The sequence below is a fragment of the Nerophis lumbriciformis genome, linkage group LG18 (genome assembly GCF_033978685.3).
Source record: "Nerophis lumbriciformis linkage group LG18, RoL_Nlum_v2.1, whole genome shotgun sequence".
In the NCBI taxonomy this organism is placed as follows: Eukaryota; Metazoa; Chordata; class Actinopteri; order Syngnathiformes; family Syngnathidae; genus Nerophis; species Nerophis lumbriciformis.
In genome coordinates this window covers 39,602,501-39,627,500 of record NC_084565.2, presented here as the reverse complement: position 1 = coordinate 39,627,500, position 25,000 = coordinate 39,602,501, and the positions used below count along the sequence as shown (strand labels likewise).

Below are 25,000 nucleotides of genomic sequence, written 5' to 3'. Positions count from 1 at the left end.
AAAATAAAAGCAAATAATCTTATTTTCCAATGAGAAAATAAATAAATGCAAAGTCTGATGACAGAGTTGATAAAATGTGTAATCGTCATTATAAGCTACAGTATGGTGTTCATTACTGAGTGGAAGTGTTTGGAATGTGAACCACTACACTAAGAAAAGTGTCATGCAGGGTTAGAAAGACAAGTGAGTTGAAAAATGGTTGAAAAGACTCACCAGAGCTGAGGAGAAGAGTTGCTTGGACGACAAAGAGTGCGGTCCTCCTCTCGCTTTCTCCCTCAAGATGAGAGACTGAGGCTCCTTTTTTGTGTCTGGACTAATTTGATCACAGGGGGGGGGCGGTCCACCCGTGAGAGACTCTGGCGTGAACCTTGACCCCGCCCTTTCTTCCTGGCTCCCCACTTGTGCTTCCACAATAGGCCGAGTCAGAGCGGAGCGGCTCGTGAAAGAATGGCGCGCCTCGGCGAAGGGCGAGCGGCGGTCTGTTATGACTCTGTGGAAACAAGCCCCCCCGCCGCCGCCCCTGCTGATAAATAGTGGTGTTAATTGACACGTTTATGACTGAAGTCTCAGTGATGATCTCCTCTGGGTGCTCCTTGTGCAACAAGACCAAAACAAGAGGGTTGGGAGGGGCAGGGAGTTTGGGGGGGGGGGGGCACTTGGAAGAAACAGAGGCCCTTGTTGCACCCCCCCGCCCCCCTTGCCCACACCCTGGGGGCATTCTCAATTGGAATGCCCAAAATAATCAGTCACATGGCCGCGGGACAGATGTGGAGAGATTATAATATTTCTTCTATGGTCGGAGATCCCAGATGTCCATGGAGACCATCGGGCCTTTCTCCTCTTTGTGCTCGCCACATGCAAATGTCTCAACACTACGCTACACTTCTAATTGACACACACACACACACACACACACACACACACACGCACACACAATCCCAACAGAAACGTCGCCTTGTAAAAACATCCCTTGGAAGACAGAAAATCCAACGCTGGCTGCTTTATTATGGGTTTGGGTTAAATCACAAGGTTTGACCCAGGGAGTCGGGCGGTTCAAAAGAAGGTTTGATTCTCTGCATGGAGCGAGAAGAGAAAGTCCAAATGGAGAAGTTTGTGGATCAAAGAGGAGAAGTCACCTGGACAGTTTGGCCCTTTTGTGGACCGTAGTCAGACCAAGGCACTCGTAATCAGTAATGCCACGCTCACCCTTTAGAGCACAGCCGTAACTTCCTGCCACTAAACCTGCAGAACATAGTTCTCCTCAAGTTTTTCTATGTTTTCACACTATTTTCTTACACTTTATTAAGCATTTCTTACATATTCCTTATTTTTGCACCTTTATTTTAGGAGTTTATTGTTAAGTTTACAATTGTGTTTACCGTATTTTCCGCACTATAAGGCGCACCTAAAAACCACAAATTTTCTCAAAAGCTGACAGTGCGCCTTATAATCCAGTGCGCCTTATATATGGGTTAATATTAATATTAATTTTCATAAAGTTTCGGTCTCGCAACTACGGTAAACAGCCGCCATCTTTTTTCCCCGTAGAAGAGGAAGTGCTTCTTCTTCTACGCAAGCAACCACCAAGGTAAGCACCCGCCCCCATAGAACAGGAAGCGCTTCTTCTTCTACTGCAAGCAACCACCCGCCCGCGTAGAAGAAGAAAAAGCGCGCGGATATTACGTTTCATTTCCTTTGTGTGTTTACATCTGTAAAGACCACAAAATGGCTCCTACTAAGCGACAGGTTGTAAAAACAAGATAGCTGAAAAAAAGATCCGGCCAGAGAACATTATCAACATGGACGAGGTTCCACTGACTTTTGATATTCCTGTGAACCGCACTGTGGATACAACGGGAGCACGTACGGTGAATATTCGCACCACAGGGAATGAGAAGTCATCCTTCACTGTGGTTCTAGCTTGCCATGCTAATGGCCAGAAACTTCCACCCATGGTGATATTCAAAAGGAAGACCTTGCCAAAAGCGACCTTTCCAGCCAGCGTCATCATAAAAGCTAACTCGAAGGGATGGATGGATGAAGAAAAGATGAGCGAGTGGTTAAGGTAAATTTACGCGAAGAGGCCGGGTGGCTTTTTTCACGCAGCTCCGTCCATGTTGATATACGACTCCATGCGCGCCCACATCACGCTGGTTTTTAATATATTATTAAAGTTTGACTGACCTATCCGACTGTTTTTTTGACATTCCTTTAGCGCAGTTAGATGCGGCTTATAACACGGGGCGGCTTATAGGTGGACAAAGTTTTGAAATATGCCGTTCATTGAAGGTGCGGCTTATAACCCAGGGCGCCTTATGGTGCGGAAAATACGGTACATTGTTTTTCCATGCTTGTGTTGACATTTCCTTTCTGCCTTGATAGCTGAGGGATTATAATCAGAGGAAGGTTACATTTAAAATAAAATATATTTTTGCAGAGTTACTTATTTTCCGTAGTTCTTTAAAAAAATGTCAATAATTATCTATATCAACCAGTACAATAATAATAATTAAATAATTACATCATAGCAAAAATTCCTTCCCATAGTTAAATAAGACTAACAGGGCAAATTCATGTTACACAGCCGTTACTTCCTAGCACTAAACCTGCAGAAAATAGTTCTCCGGTTTCTCTATGTTTACATTTTCACACTTTGCGCTATTTTCTTACACTTTATTAAGTATTTCTAACATATTTTTGCACCTTCATTTTAAGAGTTTATTGTTAAGTTTACAATTGTCTTTACATTGTTTTTCCATGCTTGTGTTGACATTTCCTTTCTGCCTTGACAGCTGAGGGGATCGAGCATAAACAAATGCATGCGAGCCGTGTTTTGGAACACAGAGTCAGTGCAGAAATAGTCTTTAAGTAGAACGTGCCACTAACTGGTGGTCCACAAGCACCTGGCATCAGTCGAAGCGCTGGTTCCTGCTGTGTGCCGGCCTCCGGTCTTGCAGGTACATGTTGACGTAGGAGGTGATGAGGTCGTCCATCTTGTAGCCCTGCAAAGCCAGGTGTCAGGTGACACGTGCCAATGACGCCGCCCGCCCACAAGAACTCACCAGCGAGGTTTCGCACAGGAACTTGCTGCCCTTCACCAGGCTGCCGATGGTCATGTGGAAGTAGGTGCTGCCGCTGCACCAGTTGGCGATGCGGGTGAACGGGTGGTTGGCCAGCACTTCCTGTCGGGCGACGCAACACAAGTGAAGGAGTCCTGCATGCTCATTTTAGGACTTTGTAGTCGGTTTCTTTGAATAAAAGACTAAACTGTCTGGGGCAGGGGTCTAAAACTCACTTTACTTGGGGGTCGCACCAAGTGTTTACCTCAGAATCACAAGGTTAATTTGTGTCTCTTTTTTGACACTGAATGTATGTCACTGAATTTTGTGAGCTGAATTAAAAGTTATGCAACATTTGATCTGTATCTTTGTCCTAAGATTTGTGATAAAAATTAATTCTGTGTAAAATAGTCAGTGTTAAAAAAAAATCAATGTAAAGAAAAATTCAGTGCGAAAAATTCAGCATAAAAAAATGCCAGTGTATAAAAATGCAGTGTAAAAAAATCAGTGTATTAAAATTCCGTGGAAAATAGTCAGTGTTAAAAAAATTAAGTGCAAAAAAATGCAGTGTAAAGACAAATTCAGTGTAAAACAAAAAAAAATAGTGTATAAAAATTCAGTGTAAAATAGTCAGTGCAGAAATATTCAGTGTTGAAAAAATTCAGTGCAGAAAATGTCAGCATGAAAAAATGTCAGCATATAAAAATTATGTGTAAACATTTTTTATAAAAATTCTGTGTAAAAAAGTCAGTGTTAAAAAAAATCAATGTAAAGAAAAAATCAGTGCAGAAAATTCAGCATAAAAAAATGTCAGTGTATAAAAATGCAGTGTAAAAATATCAGTGTTTTAAAATTATGTGTAAAATAGTCAGTTAAAAAAATTCAGTGCAAAAAAATGCAGTGTAAAGAAAAATTCAGTGTAAAAATAAAATAGTGTATGAAAATTCAGTGTAAAAAAGATTATGTATAAAAATTCAGTGCAAGAAAATGCAGTCTAAAGAAAAATTCAGTATAAAAAAAATAGTGTGTAAAAATTCAGTGTAAAATAGCCAGTGCAGAAATATTCAGTGTTAAAAAAATTCAGTGTAAAGAAAAATTCAGTGCAGAAAAATTGTGCATGAAAAAATGTCAGCGTATGAAAAATCAGTGTAAAAAAAATAATGTATAAAAATTCAGTGCAAAAAAATGCAGTGTAAAGAAAAATTCATTGTAAAAAAAAATTGTGCATAAAAATTCATTGTAAAATAGTCAGAGCAGAAATATTCAGTGTTAAAAAAATTCAGTGTAAAGAAAAATTCAGTGCAGAGAAATTGTGCATGAAAAAATGTCAGCGTATGAAAATTCAGTGTAAAAAAGATTATGTATAAAAATTCAGTGCAAAAAAATGCAGTGTAAAGAAAAATTAATTGTAAAAAAAAATTGTGCATAAAAATTCATTGTAAAATAGTCAGAGCAGAAATATTCAGTGTTAAAAAAATTTGGTGTAAAGAAAAATTCAGCATGAAAAAATGTCAGCGTATAAAAATTCAGTGTAAAATAGTCAGTGAAGAAATATTCAGTGTTAAAAAAATTCAGTGTAACGAAAAATTCAGTGCGGAAAAATTGAGCATAAAAAATGTCAGTGTATAAAAATGCAGTGTAAAAAAAATTCAGTGTAAAAATAAAATAGTGTATGAAAATTCAGTGTAAAAAAGATTATGTATAAAAATTCAGTGCAAAAAAATGCAGTGTAAAGAAAAATTCAGTGTAAAAAAAAATTGTGTATAAAAATTCAGTGTAAAATAGCCAGTGCAGAAATATTCAGTGTTAAAAAAATTCAGTGTAAAGAAAAATTCAGTGCAGAGAAATTGTGCATGAAAAAATGTCAGCGTATGAAAATTCAGTGTAAAAAAAATTATGTATAAAAATTCAGTGCAAAAAAATGCAGTGTAAAGAAAAATTCATTGTAAAAAAAAATTGTGCATAAAAATTCATTGTAAAATAGTCAGAGCAGAAATATTCAGTGTTAAAAAAATTTGGTGTAAAAAAAATTCAGCATGAAAAAATGTCAGCTTATAAAAATTATGTGTAAAATAGTCAGTGAAGAAATATTCAGTGTTAAAAAATTTCAGTGTAAAGAAAAATTCAGTGCGGAAAAATTCAGCATAAAAAAAATGTCAGTGTATAAAAATGCAGTGTAAAGAAAAATTCAGTGTAAAAATAAAATAGTGTATGAAAATTCAGTGTAAAAAAGATTATGTATAAAAATTCAGTGCAAAAAAATGCAGTGTAAAGAAAAATTCAGTGTAAAAAAAAATTGTGTATAAAAATTCAGTGTAAAATAGCCAGTGCAGAAATATTCAGTGTTAAAAAAATTCAGTGTAAAGAAAAATTCAGTGCAGAGAAATTGTGCATGAAAAAATGTCAGCGTATGAAAATTCAGTGTAAAAAAGATTATGTATAAAAATGCAGTGTAAAGAAAAATTCAGTGTAAAAAGAAATAGTGTATAAAAATTCAGTGTAAAATAGCCAGTGCAGAAATATTCAGTGTTAAAAAAATTCAGTGTAAAGAAAAATTCAGTGCAGAGAAATTGTGCATGAAAAAATGTCATCGTATGAAAATTTAGTGTAAAAAAAATTATGTATAAAAATTCAGTGCAAAAAAATGCAGTGTAAAGAAAAATTAATTGTAAAAAAAAATTGTGCATAAAAATTCATTGTAAAATAGTCAGAGCAGAAATATTCAGTGTTAAAAAAATTTGGTGTAAAGAAAAATTCAGCATGAAAAAATGTCAGCGTATAACAATTCAGTGTAAAATAGTCAGTGAAGAAATATTCAGTGTTAAAAAAATTCAGTGTAAAGAAAAATTCAGTGCGGAAAAATTCAGCATAAAAAATGTCAGTGTATAAAAATGCAGTGTAAAAATATCAGTGTATAAAAATTCTGTGTAAAATAGTCAGTGTTAAAAAAATTCAGTGCACAAAAATGCAGTGTAAAGAAAAATTCAGTGTAAAAAAAAAATTGTGTTTAAAAATTCAGTGTAAAAAAAATTATGTATAAAAATTCAGTGCAAAAAAATGCAGTGTAAAGAAAAATTCATTGTAAAAAAAAATTGTGCATAAAAATTCATTGTAAAATAGTCAGAGCAGAAATATTCAGTGTTAAAAAAATTCGGTGTAAAGAAAAATTCAGCATGAAAAAATGTCAGCGTATAAAAATTCAGTGTAAAATAGTCAGTGAAGAAATATTCAGTGTTAAAAAAATTCAGTGTAAAGAAAAATTCAGTGCGGAAAAATTCAGCATAAAAAAAATGTCAGTGTATAAAAATGCAGTGTAAAAAAATCAGTGTATAAAAATTCTGTGTAAAATAGTCAGTGTTAAAAAAATTCAGTGCAAAAAAATGCAGTGCAAAGAAAAATTCAGTGTAAAAAAAAAATAGTGTATAAAAATTCAGTGTAAAAAAAATTTGGTATAAAAATTCAGTGCAAAAAAATGCAGTGTAAAGAAAAATTCAGTGTAAAAAAAACAGTGTATAAAATTCAATGTAAAAAGTCAGTGCAGAAATATTCAGTGTTAAAAAGATTCAGTGTAAAGAAAAATCCAGTGCAGAAAAATTCAGCATGAAAAAATGTCAGCGTACAAAAATTCAGTGTAAAAATAATTATGTATAAAATTCAGTGTAAAATAGTCAGTGAAGAAATATTCAGTGTTAAAATAATTCAGCGCAAAAAAATTCAGTGCGGAAAAATTCAGCGTAAAAAAAATGTCAGTGTATAAAAAAATCAGTGTAAAAAAATCAGTGCAGAAATATTCAGTGTAAAAGAAATTCAGCACAGAAAAATTCAGTGTAAAACAAAATACCAGTGTATGAAAAATCAGTGTAAAGAAAAATTCAGTGCAGACAAATTCAGCGTAAAAAATAAATAAATGTCAATGTATAAAAAATCAGTGTAAAAATATCAGTGCAGAAATATTCAGTGTAAAAGAAATTCAGCACAGTGTAAAATAAAATACCATCAATATCAAAAATCATCTCAATTTTACCGAAATTTTTCCGCCCAGCAGTTACCAACCTTAGTTTTCGGATGGATGATTGTCAGTCCTTGCTTGCTGATGGCGATCCGCACAATGTCTGGGAAGTTCTGCTCCGACGTTTGCTGAAACCCAGAGAAGGCGTAGGTCATGGCGGTCAGAGAAGGCGTAGGTCATGGCGGTCAGAGAAGGCGTGGGTCATGGCGGTCACCAGGTAGCAGACGGCGGCGGACGCTCACCTTCACCTCGAAGAAGGCACAGCCGAATGTCTGCCAGCGACAAACCACCTTCAGGAACGCCACCTTGGCCTCCTCCACGCTGATCCCTGCCTGCTTGTTGTAAGACGCCACCACGCTCTGGAGGTCACACACAACAACCATGGGTCAAGTAGGAGATGATGACCACCAGGAGATCAACCCATACGTTTTTTTTCAGGGCCGATACCGATTACTTGGAGTCAACTGATACTTGTAGCCGATGGGATTTGCAGTAAAAGTGATTTAAAGGTGAATATTAGGGCTGTGGATCTTTGGGTAACACGAAAACACAAAATGGCGATAATGATACTGAAGGAGAGATAACGCACCTTCTTCCACTCGTTCTCGGACATGGCCTTCAGCTGGTCAGCAGGAACCAGCTCCTTCAGCAACTTGGGAATCGACACAAACTGACTTTTGTCGTTTCCAACTTTGATGCGGAAGAGCAGAGACGCAATGTTGACCAAGTCCTCCTTGGTGACCACGTGGTAGCCCCTCAGGTACTTGGGCACTTCCTGGAAGACACCACGAAAACATCATGTCAATGACGTGTGTGTGTGTGTGTGTGTGTGTGTGTTCTTGTATGTCTACCCTTCTTGAGACGTGAAGAAGGAAAAGTATCTTCCATATGAGGAGGTGTGAACAAGTGATGACATAAATCAATAACATTGCATCTAATAGACAACGTCTCATTTGTGGTGACATCTATCAAAATGAGGGTGATCCCAAAAAGGAGGGATTTTTATAATTGACTGTGTGTCGTTTTTAAAAGTGCTCCCCCTCTGGTCAACATATGGAATAACAAGTGTGTGTAAAAATTTGAAGTGCTCCCCCTCTGGCCAAAATATGAAATAACAAGTGTGTGTAAGAAATTGAAAAATTCCAAATTAATTAAAAAAAATAAAAATAAATATTTATATGGAGACATACTGTAATAACGTGAAGTAAATAATGATCAAAAAACCAATTATAAACAAAAAAAAATTTATAAAAATAAAAAACAATTACAAACAAAAAAAATGAGGGTGGTCCCAAAAAGGAGGGATTTTTATAATTGACTGTGTGTCGTTTTTAAAAGTGCTCCCCCTCTGGTCAACATATGGAATAACAAGTGTGTGTAAAAATTTGAAGTGCTCCCCCTCTGGCCAAAATATGAAATAACAAGTGTGTATAAGAAATTGAAAAATTCAAAATTAATTAAAAAAAATAAAAATAAATATGTATATGGAGACATTCTGTAATAACTTGAAGTAAATAATGATCAAAAAACCAATTATAAACAAAAAAAAATTATAAAAATAAAAAACAATTACAAACAAAAAAAATGAGGGTGGTCCCAAAAAGGAGGGATTTTTATAATTGACTGTGTATCGTTTTTAAAAGTGCTCCCCCTCTGGTCAACATATGGAATAACAAGTGTGTGTAAAAATTTGAAGTGCTCCCCCTCTGGCCAACATATGAAATAACAAGTGTGTGTGTCCATCCATCCATTTTCTACCGCTTATTCCCTTTGGGGTCGCGGGGGGCGCTGGAGCCTATCTCAGCTACAATCGGGCGGAAGGCGGGGTACACCCTAGACAAGTCGCCACCTCATCGCAGGGCCAACACAGATAGACAGACAACATTCACACTCACATCCACACACTAGGGCCAATTTAGTGTTGCCAATCAATTTATCCCCAGGTGCATGTAAGAAATTGAAATGCGAGCCCTTTGGTCTAAATTAATTTAAAAAAAATAAAATAAATATGTATATGGAGACATACTGTAATAACTTGAAGTAAATAATGATTAAAAACCAATTATAAACAAAAAAAAATTATAAAAATAATTACAAACCAAAAAAATAAATTGGGATCAATTTCTCATACCCGGTTTCTGTAATTTTGCAATATTTTCTTGTAAAATTATTACTCTTTTATGTAACATTATTACTGTTTAATTTCAAAACGGTGACATTTGTCATATAAAATTCTGACGTTTGTCACAATACTGCTCATTTTGTTGTTGTTCTTGTAAAATAGTGAAGTTTTTTGAGTAAAATGGTGACTTTTGTCATCATTTTGCCAAGTAAAATTCCGATTATTATTACAATATTGCCAACATTTTAAAAGTTTTCTTATAAAATTGTGACTTGTCGAGTAAAATGACGACTCTTTTCATAAAATTGTCAAAATGTTAAGCTTTTCTTGTAAAATTGCGACTGTTATTGAGTAAAATTCCAATTTTTATCATAATATTGCACACATGTTCAGTTTTTCTTGTAACATTTTGACTTGCGTTGAGTAAAATGACGACTTTTATTATAATACTGCCAACATTTTTAGTTTTTCTTGTGAAAATGTGACCTTTTTCTCGTGAAATTCCAACTCATTTTTCACAACAAGCTTTTTTTATATTTGCATTGTATGTATATATCATTAATGTTGTAAATACACATCTTTATATATCTAGAAAGGGTGGTCCAAAAGAGGGAGGCATTTTTCTCAGGTCTCAAGAAGGTAAGAAATACAAAAATGTGTGTGTGTGGATCTGGAACACACCTGTGGGAAGTGAAAGATGAGGTCAGCCTCCACATCCCGGCCAGGGATGATGTTAAACCACAACTTCTTCATGAAGAAAACCAGGTAGGACACGTTGACTTGCCCGGCTGCACACAAACTCATGTCAACTTTGTCCACTGAGGGACATTTTGATTTTGGTCACCTTCAAACCACTGCAATTTACCTGCTGGATAGCTAAAATATCTAGCATGGTAAAGTTAGCGAGCTAAAATAGTAACTGTAACATGCGTCAAGTGCCGAAATAATTAGTTGAATGAAAAGTTTAAAATGCTAGCCTGCTAAGTACTAAAATATGACTGAGGTATATATAAAAAAGATATAATACGGTATAATTTGTCAAGTAAAACATATTTGACGCTGAGGTGTATACCTGCTAAATTAACTAAAATATCAAGCATGCGAAAATGCTAACTGTAACATGTGTCAAGTACCCAAATATATCACTCTGAGGTGTGTACCTGAAAAATGTGTTTAAAATGCTAGCCTGCTAACGTTAGCATGCATCAAGTACTAAAATATGACTGCGGTATGTATAAAAAAAAGTCTAGCATACCTTAGCGTGCTAACAGGTGGAATTTGGCAAGTAAAAAAAATATTTGACACTGAGATGTATACCTGCTAAATTAACTAAAATATCAAGCATGCGAAAATTCTAACTGTAACATGCGTCAAGTACCTAAATATATCACTCTGAGGTGTCTACCTGAAAAATGGGTTTAAAATGCTAGCCTGCTAACGTTAGCATGCAGTCAGCATTAAAATACGACTAAGGTGAATATCTACAAAATTAGCTTAAAAAAAAGTAGTTTGTACTAATTTGGCAAGTAACAAAATGTTTGACAAAATGTTTAACACTGAGATGTATACCTGCTAAATTAGATAAAATAGCATGCTAAAATGCTAATTGTAACATGCGTCAAGTACCTAAATATATCACTCTGAGGTGTCTACCTGAAAAATGTGTTTAAAATGCTAGCCTGCTAACGTTAGCATGCAGTCAGTATTAAAATACGACTAAGGTGAATATCTACAAAATTAGCTATAAAAAAAAATAGCATACTAACGTTAGTATAATTTAGCAGGTATAATTCGTCAAGTAAAAAAATGTTTTAGCGCTGAGGTGTATACCTGCTAAATTAGCTAAAATAGCATGCTAAAATGCTAATTGTAACATGCGTCAAGTACCTAAATATATCACTCTGAGGTGTCTACCTGAAAGAAAATGTTTAAAATGCTAGCCTGCTAACGTTAGCATGCAGTCAGTATTAAAATACGACGAAATTGAATATCTACAAAATGAGCTAAAAAAAAAAAATAGCATAATAACGTTAGTATGCTAACAAGTATGATTTGTCATGTAAAAAAATGTTTTAGCGCTGAGGTGTATACCTGCTAAATTAGCTAAAATAGCATGCTAAAATGCTAACTGTAACATGCGTCAAGTACCTAAATATATGACTCTGAGGTGTCTCCCTGAAAAATGTGTTTAAAATGCTAGCCTGCTAACGTTAACATGCAGTCAGTATTAAAATACGACTAAGGTGAATATCTACAAAATGAGTTAAAAAAAAAAAATAGCATACTAACGTTAGTATGCTAACAGGTATAATTTGTCAAGTAAAAAAATATTTGACGCTGAGGTGTATACCTGCTAGATTAGCTAAAATAGCATGCTAAAATGCTAACTGTAACATGCGTCAAGTACCTAAATATATCACTCTGAGGTGTCTACCTGAAAAATGTGTTTGAAATGCTAGCCTGCTAACGTTAGCATGCAGTCAGTATTAAAATACGACTAAGGTGAATATCTACAAAATTAGCTCTAAAAAAAAAAAAAGCATACTAACGTTAATATAATTTAGCAGGTATAATTCGTCAAGTAAAAAAATGTTTTAGCGCTGAGGTGTATACCTGCTAAATTAGCTAAAATAGCATGCTAAAATGCTAATTGTAACATGCGTCAAGTACCTAAATATATCACTCTGAGGTGTCTACCTGAAAAATGTGTTTTAAATGCTAGCCTGCTAACGTTAGCATGCAGTCAGTATTAAAATACGACTAAGGTGAATATCTACAAAATGAGTTTAAAAAAAAAATAGCATACTGACATTAGTATGCTAACAGGTATAATTTGTCAAGTAAAAAAATGTTTTAGCGCTGAGGTGTATACCTGCTAAATTAGATAAAATAGTATGCCAAAATGCTAACTGTAACATGCGTCAAGTACCTAAATACATCACTCTGAGGTGTCTACCTGAAAAATGTGTTTAAAATGCTAGCCTGCTAACATTAGCGTGCAATCAGTATTAAAATACGACGTAGGTGAATATCTACAAAATTAGCTAAAAAAAATAAAAAATAGCATACTGAAGTTAGTATGCTAACAGGTATGATTTTTAAACTAACAAAATGTTTGACGCTGAGGTGTATACCTGCTAGATTAGCTAAAATAGCATGCTAAAATGCTAACTGTAACATGCGTCAAGTACCTAAATATATCACTCTGAGGTGTCTACCTGAAAAATGTGTTTGAAATGCTAGCCTGCTAACGTTAGCATGCAGCCAGTATTAAAATACGACTAAGGTGAATATCTACAAAATTAGCTATAAAAAAAAAAAAGCATACTAACGTTAATATAATTTAGCAGGTATAATTCGTCAAGTAAAAAAATGTTTTAGCGCTGAGGTGTATACCTGCTAAATTAGCTAAAATAGCATGCTAAAATGCTAATTGTAACATGCGTCAAGTACCTAAATATATCACTCTGAGGTGTCTACCTGAAAGAAAATGTTTAAAATGCTAACCTGCTAAAGTTAGCATGCAGTCAGTATTAAAATACGATGAAGGTGAATATCTACAAAATGAGCTAAAAAAAAAAAAAAAAGCATACTAACGTTAGTATGCTAACAAGTATGATTTGTCATGTAAAAAAATGTTTTAGCGCTGAGGTGTATACCTGCTAAATTAGATAAAATAGCATGCTAAAATGCTAACTGTAACATGCGTCAAGTACCTAAATATATCACTCTGAGGTGTCTACCTGAAAAATGTGTTTAAAATGCTAGCCTGCTAATGTTAGCATGCAGTCAGTATTAAAATACGACGTAGGTGAATATCTACAAAATTAGCTAAAAAAAAATAAAAAATAGCATACTGATGTTAGTATGCTAACAGGTATAATTTGTCAAGTAACAAAATGTTTGACGCTGAGGTGTATACCTGCTAGATTAGATAAAATAGCATGCTAAAATGCTAACTGTAACATGCGTCAAGTACCTAGATACATCACTCTGAGGTGTCTACCTGAAAAATGTGTTTGAAATGCTCGCCTGCTAACGTTAGCACGCAGTCAGTATTAAAATATGACGTAGGTGAATATCTACAAAATTAGCTAAAAAAAAAATTTGGCATACTGACGTTAGTATGCTAACAGGTATAATTTGTCAAGTAACAAAATGTTTGACGCTGAGGTGTATACCTGCTAGATTAGCTAAAATAGCATACTAAAATGCTAACTGTAACATGCGTCAAGTACCTAAATATATCGCTCTGAGGTGTCTACCTGAAAAATGTGTTTGAAATGCTAGCCTGCTAACGTTAGCATGCAGTCAGTATTAAAATACGACATAGGTGAATATCTACAAAATTAGCTAAAAAAAATAAAAAATAGCATACTGACGTTAGTATGCTAACAGGTATAATTTTTAAACTAACAAAATGTTTGACGCTGAGGTGTATACCTGCTAGATTAGCTAAAATAGCATGCTAAAATGCTAACTGTAACATGCGTCAAATACCTAAATATATCACTCTAAATATCACTATCACTCTAAATATATCTACCTGAAAAATGGGTTTAAAATGTTAGCCTGCTAACGTTAGCATGCAGTCAGTATTAAAATACGACTAAGGTGAATATCTACAAAATTAGCTAAAAAAAAAAAAAATACTAACGTTAGTATAATTTAGCAGGTATAATTCGTCAAATAAAAAAATGTTTTAGCGCTGAGGTGTATACCTGCTAAATTAGCTAAAATAGCATGCTAAAATGCTAATTGTAACATGCGTCAAGTACCTAAATATATCATTCTGAGGTGTCTACCTGAAAGAAAATGTATAAAATGCTAGCCTGCTAACGTTAGCACGCAGTCAGTATTAAAATACGACTAAGGTGAATATCTACAAAATGAGCTAAAAATAGAAATAAAATAGCATACCTGTTAGTATGCTAACAGGTATAATTTGTCAAGTAACAAAATATTTGACGCTGAGGTGTATACCTGCTAGATTAGCTAAAATAGCATGCTAAAATGCTAACTGTAACATGCGTCAAGTACCTAAATACATCACTCTGAGGTGTCTACCTGAAAGAAAATGTTTAAAATGCTAGCCTGCTAACGTTAGCATGTAGTCAGTATTAAAATACGACGAAGGTGAATATCTACAAAATTAGCTAAAAAAAAAGAGCATACTAACGTTAGTATGCTAACAGGTATAATTCGTCAAGTAATAAAATGTTTTAGCGCTGAGGTGTATACCTGCTAAATTAGCTTAAAAAAAATCTAGCATGCTAATGTTTGCATGCTAAAATGCTAATTGTAATATGCGTCAAATACCTAAATATATCACTCTGAGGTGTCTACCTGAAAAATGGATTTAAAATGCTAGCCTGCTGACATTAGCATGCAGTCAGTATTAAAATATGATAAGGTGAATATCTACAAAATTAGCTAAAAAAAAAATTGCATACTAACGTTAGTATGCTAACAGGTATAATTTGTCAAGTAAAAAAATGTTTTAGCGCTGAGGTGTATATCTGCTAAATTAGCTAAAATAGCATGCTAAAATGCTAACTGTAACATGTGTCAAGTACCTAAATATATCACTCTGAGGTGTCTACCTGAAAAATGTGTTTAAAATGCTAGCCTGCTAACGTTAGCACGCAGTCAGTATTAAAATGACGTAGGTGAATATCTACAAAATTAGCTAAAAAAAAAAAAAAAAAATAGCATACTGACGTTAGTATGCTAACAGGTATACTTTGTCAAGTAAAAAAATGTTTTAGCGCTGAGGTGTATACCTGTTAGATTAGCTAAAATAGCATGCTAAAATGCTAACTGTAACAAGCGTCAAGTACCTAAATATATCACTCTGAGGTGTCTACCTGAAAAATGTGTTTGAAATGCTAGCCTGCTAACGTTAGCATGCAGTCAGTATTAAAATACGACGTAGGTGAATATCTACAAAATTAGCTAAAAAAAAAAAAATACCAATGTTAGTTTAATTTAGCAGGTATAATTCGTCAAGTAAAAAAATGTTTTAGCGCTGAAGTGTATACCTGCTAAATTAGCTAAAACAAATCTAGCATGCTGATGTTAGCATCAAATACCTAAATATACTATTCTGAGGTGTGTACCTGAAAAATTGTTTAAAATGCTAGCTTGCTAACATTAGCATGCATCATGATGTATACTTATAAAATTAGGTAAAACCTTTTTTTTTTAAAAGATAGCATACTAACGTTAGCATGCAAAATTAGCAAAATAAGCTAAAATAAAATAAAATTGCATATTAACGTTAGCATGCTAACAGGTATAATTTGTCAAGTAACAAAACATTTGACACGGAGGTGTACTGTATACCTGCTGAGCTAGCTAAAATATCTAGCATGCTAATGTTAGCATGTACACATTACCATCTTTATTGAGTTTGGCATTCTTGGACCAGTCTGTGATTTGCCTCAGACTGTCAAAGAAGTAGTCGCTGTCGTTCAGACTGAGCACCTGGAAGAAAAAGACAACCATCCATCCATCCATTTTCTACCGCTTGTCCCTTTCGGGGTCTTCATATTCCCCACAGAGTGTGCGACGCACCTTGTCGCGGGTTTTGATGAAAATGCTAAAGCCTTCCGCTGAAGCCAGTTGCAGCTTGTTGGAGATGTTCCTGATCAGATCTTTGATCTTGGTGCTGGTCGCCACCTCAAAAATCTGCAGACAGGACAGTTTGCTAGAAAAAAATTCTTAGCTAGCTTAGCTCCGGCTAGCTTTAAACGGAAACTGCACAACTGCTAACAGGCATAACTCGTCAAGTAACAAAATATTTGATGCTGCAGTGTATACCTGTTAAATTAGCTAAAATATCTAGCATGCTAATGTTAGCATGCTAAAATGCTAACTGAAACAAGCGTTAGGTACCTAAATAGGTGTCTACCTGAAAAATTGTATTTAAAATGCTAGCCCGCTAACGTTAGCATGCATCAAGTACTAAAATATGACTGAGGCGCATACATGTACCTACAAAGTATGCTAAAATAAACATGCTAATTCGTCAAGTAACAAAATATTTGATGCGGCGGTGTATACATGTTAAATTAGCTAAAATATCTAGCATGCTAATGTTAGCATGCTAAAATGCTAACTGAAACGAGCGTCAGGTACCTAAATAGGTGTCTACCTGAAAATGTTGTTTAAAAACGCTAGCCTGCTAACATTAGCATGCATCAAGTACTAAAATATGACTGAGGCGCATACATGTACCTACAAAGTATGCTAAAATAAACATGCTAACAGGTGTAATTCGTCAAGTAACAAAATATTTGATGCAGCAGTGTATACATGTTAAATTAGCTAAAATATCTAGCATGCTAATGTTAGCATGCTAAAATGCTAACTGAAACGAGCGTCAGGTACCTAAATAGGTGTCTACCTGAAAATTTTGTTTAAAAACGCTAGCCTGCTAACATTAGCATGCATCAAGTACTAAAATATGACTGAGGCGCATACATGTACCTACAAAATAGGCGAAAATAAGATAGCATACTATAACATACTAACAGGTGTAATTCGTCAAGTAAAAAAAATGCTGAAAGATACAACCATCCCGCCATTGAACCTTGTGAGTTTTATGTTCTTATTTTCTTTATGGGACGTTTAGCACTGCTGCTGCTACATGATGGCTCGGTTGAAAAAAAGAAAGATAACATGCTAGTCAAGTAACAAAATATTTGATGCTACAGTGTATACCTGTTAAATTAGCTAAAATATCTAGCATGCTACTGTTAGCATGCTAAAATGCTAACTGAAACAAGCATTAGGTACCTAAATAGGTGTCTACCTGAAAAATTGTATTTAAAATGCTAGCCCTCTAACGTTAGCATGCATCAAGTCCTAAAATATGACTGAGGCGCATACATGTACCTACAAAGTATGCTAAAATAAACATGCTAACAGGTGTAATTCGTCAAGTAACAAAAAATTTGATGCGGCGGTGTATACATGTTAAACTAGCTAAAATATCTAGCATGCTAATGTTAGCATGCTAAAATGCTAACTGAAACGAGCGTCAGGTACCTAAATAGTTGTCTACCTGAAAATTTTGTTTAAAAACGCTAGCCTGCTAACAATAGCATGCATCAAGTACTAAAATATGACTGAGACGCATACATGTACCTACAAAATAGGCGAAAATAAGATAGCATACTATAACATGCTAACAGGTGTAATTCGTCAAGTAAAAAAAATGCTGAAAGATACAACCATCCCGCCATTGAACCTTGTGAGTTTTATGTTCTTATTTTCTTTACGGGACGTTTGGCACTGCTGCTACATGTTGGCTCGGTTGAAAAAAAGAAAGATAACATGCTAGTCAAGTAACAAAATATTGGATGCTACAGTGTATACCTGTTAAATTAGCTAAAATATCTAGCATGCTACTGTTAGCATGCTAAAATGCTAACTGAAACAAGCGTTAGGTACCTAAATAGGTGTCTACCTGAAAAATTGTATTTAAAATGCTAGCCCCCTAACGTTAGCATGCATCAAGTCCTAAAATATGACTGAGGCGCATACATGTACCTACAAAGTATGCTAAAATAAACATGCTAACAGGTGTAATTCGTCAAGTACCGGTAACAAAAAATTTGATGCGGCGGTGTATACATGTTAACTTAGCTAAAATATCTAGCATGCTAATGTTAGCATGCTAAAATGCTAACTGAAACGAGCGTCAGGTACCTAAATAGGTGTCTACCTGAAAATGTTGTTTAAAAACGCTAGCCTGCTAACGCTAGCCTGAGTTTTATGTTCTTATTTTCTTTACGGGACGTTTAGCACTGCTGCTACATGATGGCTCGGTTGAAAAAAAGAAAGATAACATGCTAGTCAAGTAACAAAATATTTGATGCTACAGTGTATACCTGTTAAATTAGCTAAAATATCTAGCATGCTAATGTTAGCATGCTAAAATGCTAACTGCAACATGCGTCAAGTACCTAAATATAGCACTCTGAGGTGTCTACCTGAAAAATGGGTTTAAAATGATAGCCTGCTAACATTAGCATGCATTCAGTATTAAAATACGACTGGGGTGTAGATCTACAAAATTAGCTAAAAAAATAGCATTCTTATCTTAGTATGCTAACAGGCATAATTCGTCAAGTAACAAAATGTTTGACGCTGAGGTGTAGACCTGCTAAATTAGCTACAATAGCATGGTAAAATGCTAGCTGTTACATGCGTCATGTACTTAAATACCTGACAAAAGTGTTTAAAATGCTAGCCTGCTAACGTTAGCATGCATCAAGGTGTATACTTATAGAATCAGCTAAAAAATAAAAACAAAAAGATAGCATGATAACAGATAAAATTCTAACGGAAACAAGCGTCAAGTACCTGATTATATATACACGCTAACAGGTGTAATTCATCAGGTAAAAAAAAGTGCTGAAAGATACAACCATTCTGTCATTGAACCTTGTGAGTTTTACGTTATTTTCTTTATTAGACGTTTAGCTAATTGCAAACACTTATTTTTTACAAAATGTTTTTACTTTACGGAAAAAATATCGAGATATATATTGTATATCGCGGAAAACAACCACAAATTGTAGGCTTTTTCACGCGACGAAGCCGGCCTACTTCACCACAGTCTGTAGTTGCTATTCCAAATTAACGCTTGAGAGAAATGCTTAAAATGACTTTAAATAATCGCAATATTGTTCAATATCATTGTTAGTTGCCTTGTGCTAGCAGTTTTGCACTATTTAGAACGCCAAAAAGATGTAAGAATTCCCCCAAAAATGCAGTTCCCGCCAGGGTCCTACCTCTCCAGTGTCGTTGGGGAAGTGGATCTTGTGGAAGATCTGCGTGCTGTTCTGCTGGATGGCGTCCACTTCCACCTGGTGTGGCGGCAGCTTCCTAGGCTCCATCCTGCAGCAGACAGGAGAGACTTCTACTTAACCCAGGAGACTGTGAAGTCATCATCATCATTACAATAAAATATGGCTGCCATAATGACCAACATCTTTCTTTTCTTTTAGTATTTTCCATTGTGTTTTTAAAAAAGGTCAATATTAGTTTTGTGGGTATCACTCATATGTTGGTACTTGATGCATGCTAGCATTTTTTTTTTTTAAATGTCAAGTACACAACTCAGAGTAATATATTTTGGTACTCAATGCACATTATAGCTAGCATTTTAGCATTAAAATATTAGCATATTTATTCATACACACATACAGGTTGACGTAGCAGCTTTGAGTTTGAACTTTTTAAAGTCATACACATTTATCTGGGAAAAAATTTGCACCATTGTATATATATATATATATATATATATATATATATGTATGTGTGGGGAAAAAAATCACAAGACTATTTCATCTCTACAGGCCTGTTTCATGAGGGGGGTACCCTCAATCGTCAGGAGATTTTAATGGGAGCATTCGCATACCATGGTTTATATAGGGCACAGAGTGGGTGGGTACAGGCTGGCCTAGGGGTGTGGTGATTGGTTCATGTGTTACCTAGGAGGTGTTTCCGTCTATGGCGGCATGTTGTTACAATTTCGCTGCGCTTGTTGAGGGATGACAGGTCTGGACGGTAAATAATAAACAGTTTCTCTTTCAAGCATAGGTTGCATCTTTTATTACCACTATTGTAAGGTGTGCTGGATGCAAGAATTTGCCATGTTATTGAATATTCAACATTATTGTCTTTGAGGTCCCAAATGTGTTTGCTGAGTTCTGTGGTATTTCGCAGGTTTTTGTTCCTGAAAGAAGCCTTGTGGTTGTTCCATCTGGTTTTGAATTCACCCTCGGTTAATCCTACATATGTGTCGGATGTGTTAATGTCCTTGCGTATTACCTTAGATTGGTAGACAACTGATGTTTGTAAGCATCCCCCGTTGAGGGGGCAATCAGGTTTCTTTCGACAGTTACATGCTTTGTTGGTTTTGGAGTCGTTCTGACTGGGGGTCGACGGCTCATTTGCATTTGTTTTGTTGTGGTTTGAGATGATTTGTCGTATATTGTTCATGCAGCTGTAGCTCAATTTGATGTTGTTCTTGTTGAATACTTTTCTTAGGTTGTTGTCTTTGGGAAAGTGTTTGTCAATCAGGTTGAGGAATTTGTGTCCAATGTTCGTTGAGACGTTTTTGCTGTATGGGGGGTTGTACCAGATGATGCCGTTTCGTTTTCTGTTCTTTTTTGGCTGGTTTCCTGGCGTGGGTTCATAGGTGAGGGTGAAATTGTATCCGCTTTCATCAAGGGCTTTTTGGTACGGGGGGGTTGCTTGGTCAAATTCAGCTTTGCTAGATGACAGCATCGATAGCCTTTTATTGATTCCGGTAGGTATTCTTTTCGTGGTGGTGGGTGGGTGGTTGCTGTCATGGTGCACGTATTGGAGTGTTGTGTTGGGTTTCGTGAATGGTTGGTAGCTGTTATTTCTCAGGTTGAAAGTGACGTCAAGAAAGTTGACGGTTTGCTTGTTGGCTTCAATCGTGATCCGTAGGCCGTTCTCTTTGAAAATATGTAGGATTAACCGAGGGTGAATTCAAAACCAGATGGAACAACCACAAGGCTTCTTTCAGGAACAAAAACCTGCGAAATACCACAGAACTCAGCAAACACATTTGGGACCTCAAAGACAATAATGTTGAATATTCAATAACATGGCAAATTCTTGCATCCAGCACACCTTACAATAGTGGTAATAAAAGATGCAACCTATGCTTGAAAGAGAAACTGTTTATTATCTACCGTCCAGACCTGTCATCCCTCAACAAGCGCAGCGAAATTGTAACAACATGCCGCCATAGACGGAAACACCTCCTAGGTAACACATGAACCAATCACCACGCCCCTAGGCCAGCCTGTACCCACCCACTCTGTGCCCTATATAAACCATGGTATGCGAATGCTCCCATTAAAATCTCCTGACGATTGAGGGTACCCCCCTCATGAAACAGGCCTGTAGAGATGAAATAGTCTTGTGATTTTTTTCCCCACACGTACATATATTGCGCTCTACTACGGTATCGAGCACTATTTTTTGGATAACCTTATTAAGACATATATATATATATATATATATATATATATATATATATACACACACACACAGTATATATATATATATATATATATATATATATATATATATATATATATATCAGTGACGTGCAGTCACTAGAGGCAGGTGAGGCGGGGCCTCACCTGCCATCATGGAAAGAAAAAAAATGTAAAAAGAAAAAAAAAAATTTAAATTGTTATATGTATCCAGTGATTATACTATAAAGTTACTTTCCATTTAACTTCACCAGTTTTAGATTATTTTTATTCAAAATCGCTGAATTTTCACATTTGCCGTTCAAATACTGAGAAGAGACGGTGCGGTGAACAGCAGCCAGTTGAGGCACGTCACTCAGTGCCTCAACATGGACGGACTCGGCTAACTGCTGGCCTGCTGTGCAGTGAGACTGTATTGCTATATGAATTATATTATACATTTCCATAGTTTAGTTAGCTGAGGTATATAATGTACAGTGTATTTTGTCAACAACTGTATGTGTGTAACGTATTTCTTGTGCTGAGCGATCATAAAACGGCTGCAAAAGACGCACTGGCTGAGGCTCCAGTAATCCCGCCTCCTGCACCCCCGCCGTAGAATTGTTATATCAACTAAAGCCCACACTTAAACTTTCCACGTGCAAGATTGAATCTATTTAAAAAAGTTATTTCATAAGAAGCCAAAAAGTGCAAAAACAATAATGTTCGTGTTGGAGGAGTTGTGAATGACTGCAGGGCCACAACATTAGGTACACCTGCAGTCTGCAGGTGTACCTAATGTACCTAATGTACCTAATTCACAACTCCTCCAACACAAACATTATTGTTTTTGCACTTTTGGCTTCTTATTAAATAACTTTTGTAACCTATTTTCATGGGCTTTCCTCTTTGTGATGTTAAGTTCCTGTTATGCACTGTTATACAGTATATGCCTTGAGCTCTTATTTTGAAGGCGCTAAGAGCGGAAGTGATGTCACGTTGCGGAGGTTTTTGAAAGAAGGTAAATAAAGTGGTCCTCGTGTAAACTGGAGCCTCCGTGTTTGTTATTTTGTAGTTTCATACAGTATAGGCCACATTTATAAACCCTCGGTTACACTTTTTTAAATAGATTCAATCTTGCACGTGGAAAGTTTAAGTGAGGGCTTTAGTTGCGGCGCATTGACTTAATTTATAAGTAAAGGTAAGACCATAATAACGTTTTTATTTATTAAATGTGCTTTTTTGTGTGCTACGGTTTGTATGTGTAAAGTTAAAGTTAAGTTAAAGTACCAATGATTGTCACACATACACTAGGTGTAATGAAATTTGTCCTCTGCATTTGACCCATCCCCTTGATCACCCCCTGGGAGGTGAGGGGAGCAGTGGGCAGCAGCGGCGCCGCGCCTGGGAATCATTTTTGGTGATTTAACCCCCAATTCCAACCATTGATGCTGAGTGCCAAGCAGGGAAGAATGCGTGTGTGTATGTATATATACATATATACCGTATTTTTCTGGACTATAAGTGGCAGTTTCTTTTTTGCCACTTGTGCCAGCTTTTTTTTAAGCCTGTTGCAGGCATAAAATCCCAAATGAGCTAATATTTGAAAAAAAATAACAAAAGTTTACCAATTGGAACGTTAAATATCTTGTCTTTGCAGTCTATTCAATTGAATATTTTACCATTAACACAATGTGCCAACTTCACTGCTTTTGGGGTGTGCACACGAGCACAAGCACGGCTCTTAAGGCATTGTGTGTCCTGATGCACAAAAGAACGTGTCCGACCTCAAGGAGCTCTGCAGTCTCTGCAGACAGTCTGACGCCAGCGGTTCTCTGCGGCGCGACTCCAGGAACCTCCGAGTGTGCTTCAGGAGCGTCTGGCTGGGAGGAAAGAGTCCGCAGCAAAGCCACAGCAGCTGCCAGCCCTGCTCCACGCTGAACCTGCGTGCAGACCCGCCAGCCCAGGATGAGACCACACAAAAACCTCTCAGACCAGACCAAGGGGGGGGCGTACCGGTTGTTGTTGCCTGTCATCTGCTTCATGATCTGGCAGTAGACCTCGTCTCTGAGGGCTTCCTTCTCAGTGGCGGGCCCGAAGATCTGGTCGGTGAGCTCCACGGGACTCTGGGTCTGCTTGGTGGGGTAGTCGCCCATGTACTTGAGGACGGGTGGACCGGACTCAGGGAGGAATAACACAAGGGAGTTTGTTCGTGGCGCTTTATTAGTGACAAATTGAATCGCCACTACACGACGAAGCACGAGGAAAAATACCGGAATCTGTCTGATGAAGCGCGCGCAAGGGAAGCTGATGCGTTGATGGTAAAACTGCAAACCCAACAAGGACTTTTTGCCAAATGTCACACCCCCAGAGATGCAGCCGTCAGGACAAGTTTTCGTCATTTCTCACAAAATCGCCAGAAAAAGTAAGGCGTTTTCTGACGGAGAGTTTATTAAGGAGTGCTTATTGGACTCTGTTGCGCTGATATGCCCGGAGAAGAGGGGCGCATTTGAGAACGTGTCACTCTCCCGACGCACTGTAACGAGGCGGGTTGAGACCATCGTTGGAAACCTGGAGCTTCAGCCGTAGTTGCCAACCTTGAGACCTCCGATTTCGGGAGGTGGGGGGTGGGGGGCGTGGTCGGGGGTGGGGCGGGGCGTGGTTGGGGGCGTGGTTAAGAGGGGAGGAGTATATTTACAGCTAGAATTCACCAACTGGAGTATTTCATTCATATATGTATATATATATATATATATATATATATATATATATATATATATATATGTATGAAATACTTGACTTTCAGTGAATTCTAGCTATATATATATATATTTATTTTATTATATATATAAATAAAATAAATACTTGAATTTCAGTGTTCATTTATTTACACATATACACACAACACTCATCTACTCATTGTTGTACTTGAAAATACAATGCAATACAATTCCTGGGCAATGGCACCTATCAAATACACAGTAATGAAAACACAGTTCTACTAACTGTACTGTGTGCTATGAGAGTAGAGTATGTGTGTGTGTGGCCCTTTAATAGGTGACAGCATGTGAGGTGAGTGACGTCAGTGAGTGTGTGGGCTAGAGAAGAGAGGGAGCGGGGTAGCGTGAGTGCGGGGAGGGACTAGTTGGTTTTGTGTTGGATTGGCTGTGTGCAAGCAATCAAAGCAAGATTTGCAACTAATCGCTGGACTCATCATTCACCCTAAAGTCGTCCGCTGTGGAGAAAGTGAAAGGTGTTGCCCCGAGCATACATCGGCCCTGGAGAAGTGTCTCCCCTGCGCTCTTAGACTATGGTCTCGTTCTTCTGCTTCGTCTCCCAATTGTGTGCGCACACTGGACTCAGGTCCGCATGGAGCTGGAGGGGGCGTGGCCTCCAGCTCCGGCTGAATTCCGGGAGAAAATTTATTCCGGGAGGTTTTCGGGAGAGGTGCTGAATTTCGGGAGTCTCCCGGAAAATCCGGGAGGGTTGGCAAGTATGGCTTCAGCTGAAGAACAGAACGGCCAACTTTGACTGTTTTTCGCTGGTTTTGGATGAGCGCTGCGATGTACGTGACACCGCCCAGCTGCTCATCTTCTTACGTGGGATAACTGCAGACTTTCAAATTACAGAGTAGCTGGCAGCCATGCAGTCAATTAAAGAGACAACCACCGGTAATGACTTGTTCACATAGGTAAATGCGTGTTTGGACATGTTAGGACTGAAATGGGACAAGCTGGCAGGTGTGACAACAGATGGTTGTCCAAATCTGACGGGGAAAAATGTT

At 36.7% G+C, this 25,000-nt stretch overlaps 2 protein-coding genes across 2 annotated transcripts in view; both read right to left on the bottom strand.

Annotated features, from left to right (window-relative positions):
- gpr17 (G protein-coupled receptor 17) overlaps window positions 1–592 on the bottom strand; it is a 19,490-nt gene extending 18,898 nt beyond the window's left edge. Inside the window, exon 1 of the mRNA XM_061978631.2 lies at window positions 214–592. The gene's annotated coding sequence lies outside the window, so the exon portion shown is untranslated. The remainder of the gene's footprint in view (window positions 1–213) is intronic.
- A 1,628-nt stretch (window positions 593–2,220) lies between these two features.
- The window catches only part of myo7ba (myosin VIIBa), a 92,231-nt gene continuing 69,451 nt past the window's right edge, over window positions 2,221–25,000 (bottom strand). The window contains exons 37-47 of the mRNA XM_072915128.1: window positions 23,233–23,386; window positions 23,004–23,159; window positions 18,994–19,099; window positions 15,767–15,880; window positions 15,589–15,676; window positions 9,872–9,978; window positions 7,658–7,843; window positions 7,311–7,427; window positions 7,113–7,196; window positions 3,063–3,182; window positions 2,221–3,002 (exon numbers count right to left, since the gene is read on the bottom strand). Of these exons, the coding sequence (XP_072771229.1) occupies window positions 2,910–3,002; window positions 3,063–3,182; window positions 7,113–7,196; window positions 7,311–7,427; window positions 7,658–7,843; window positions 9,872–9,978; window positions 15,589–15,676; window positions 15,767–15,880; window positions 18,994–19,099; window positions 23,004–23,159; window positions 23,233–23,386 (1,325 nt within the window). The 3' untranslated portion in view covers window positions 2,221–2,909. The remainder of the gene's footprint in view (window positions 3,003–3,062; window positions 3,183–7,112; window positions 7,197–7,310; window positions 7,428–7,657; window positions 7,844–9,871; window positions 9,979–15,588; window positions 15,677–15,766; window positions 15,881–18,993; window positions 19,100–23,003; window positions 23,160–23,232; window positions 23,387–25,000) is intronic.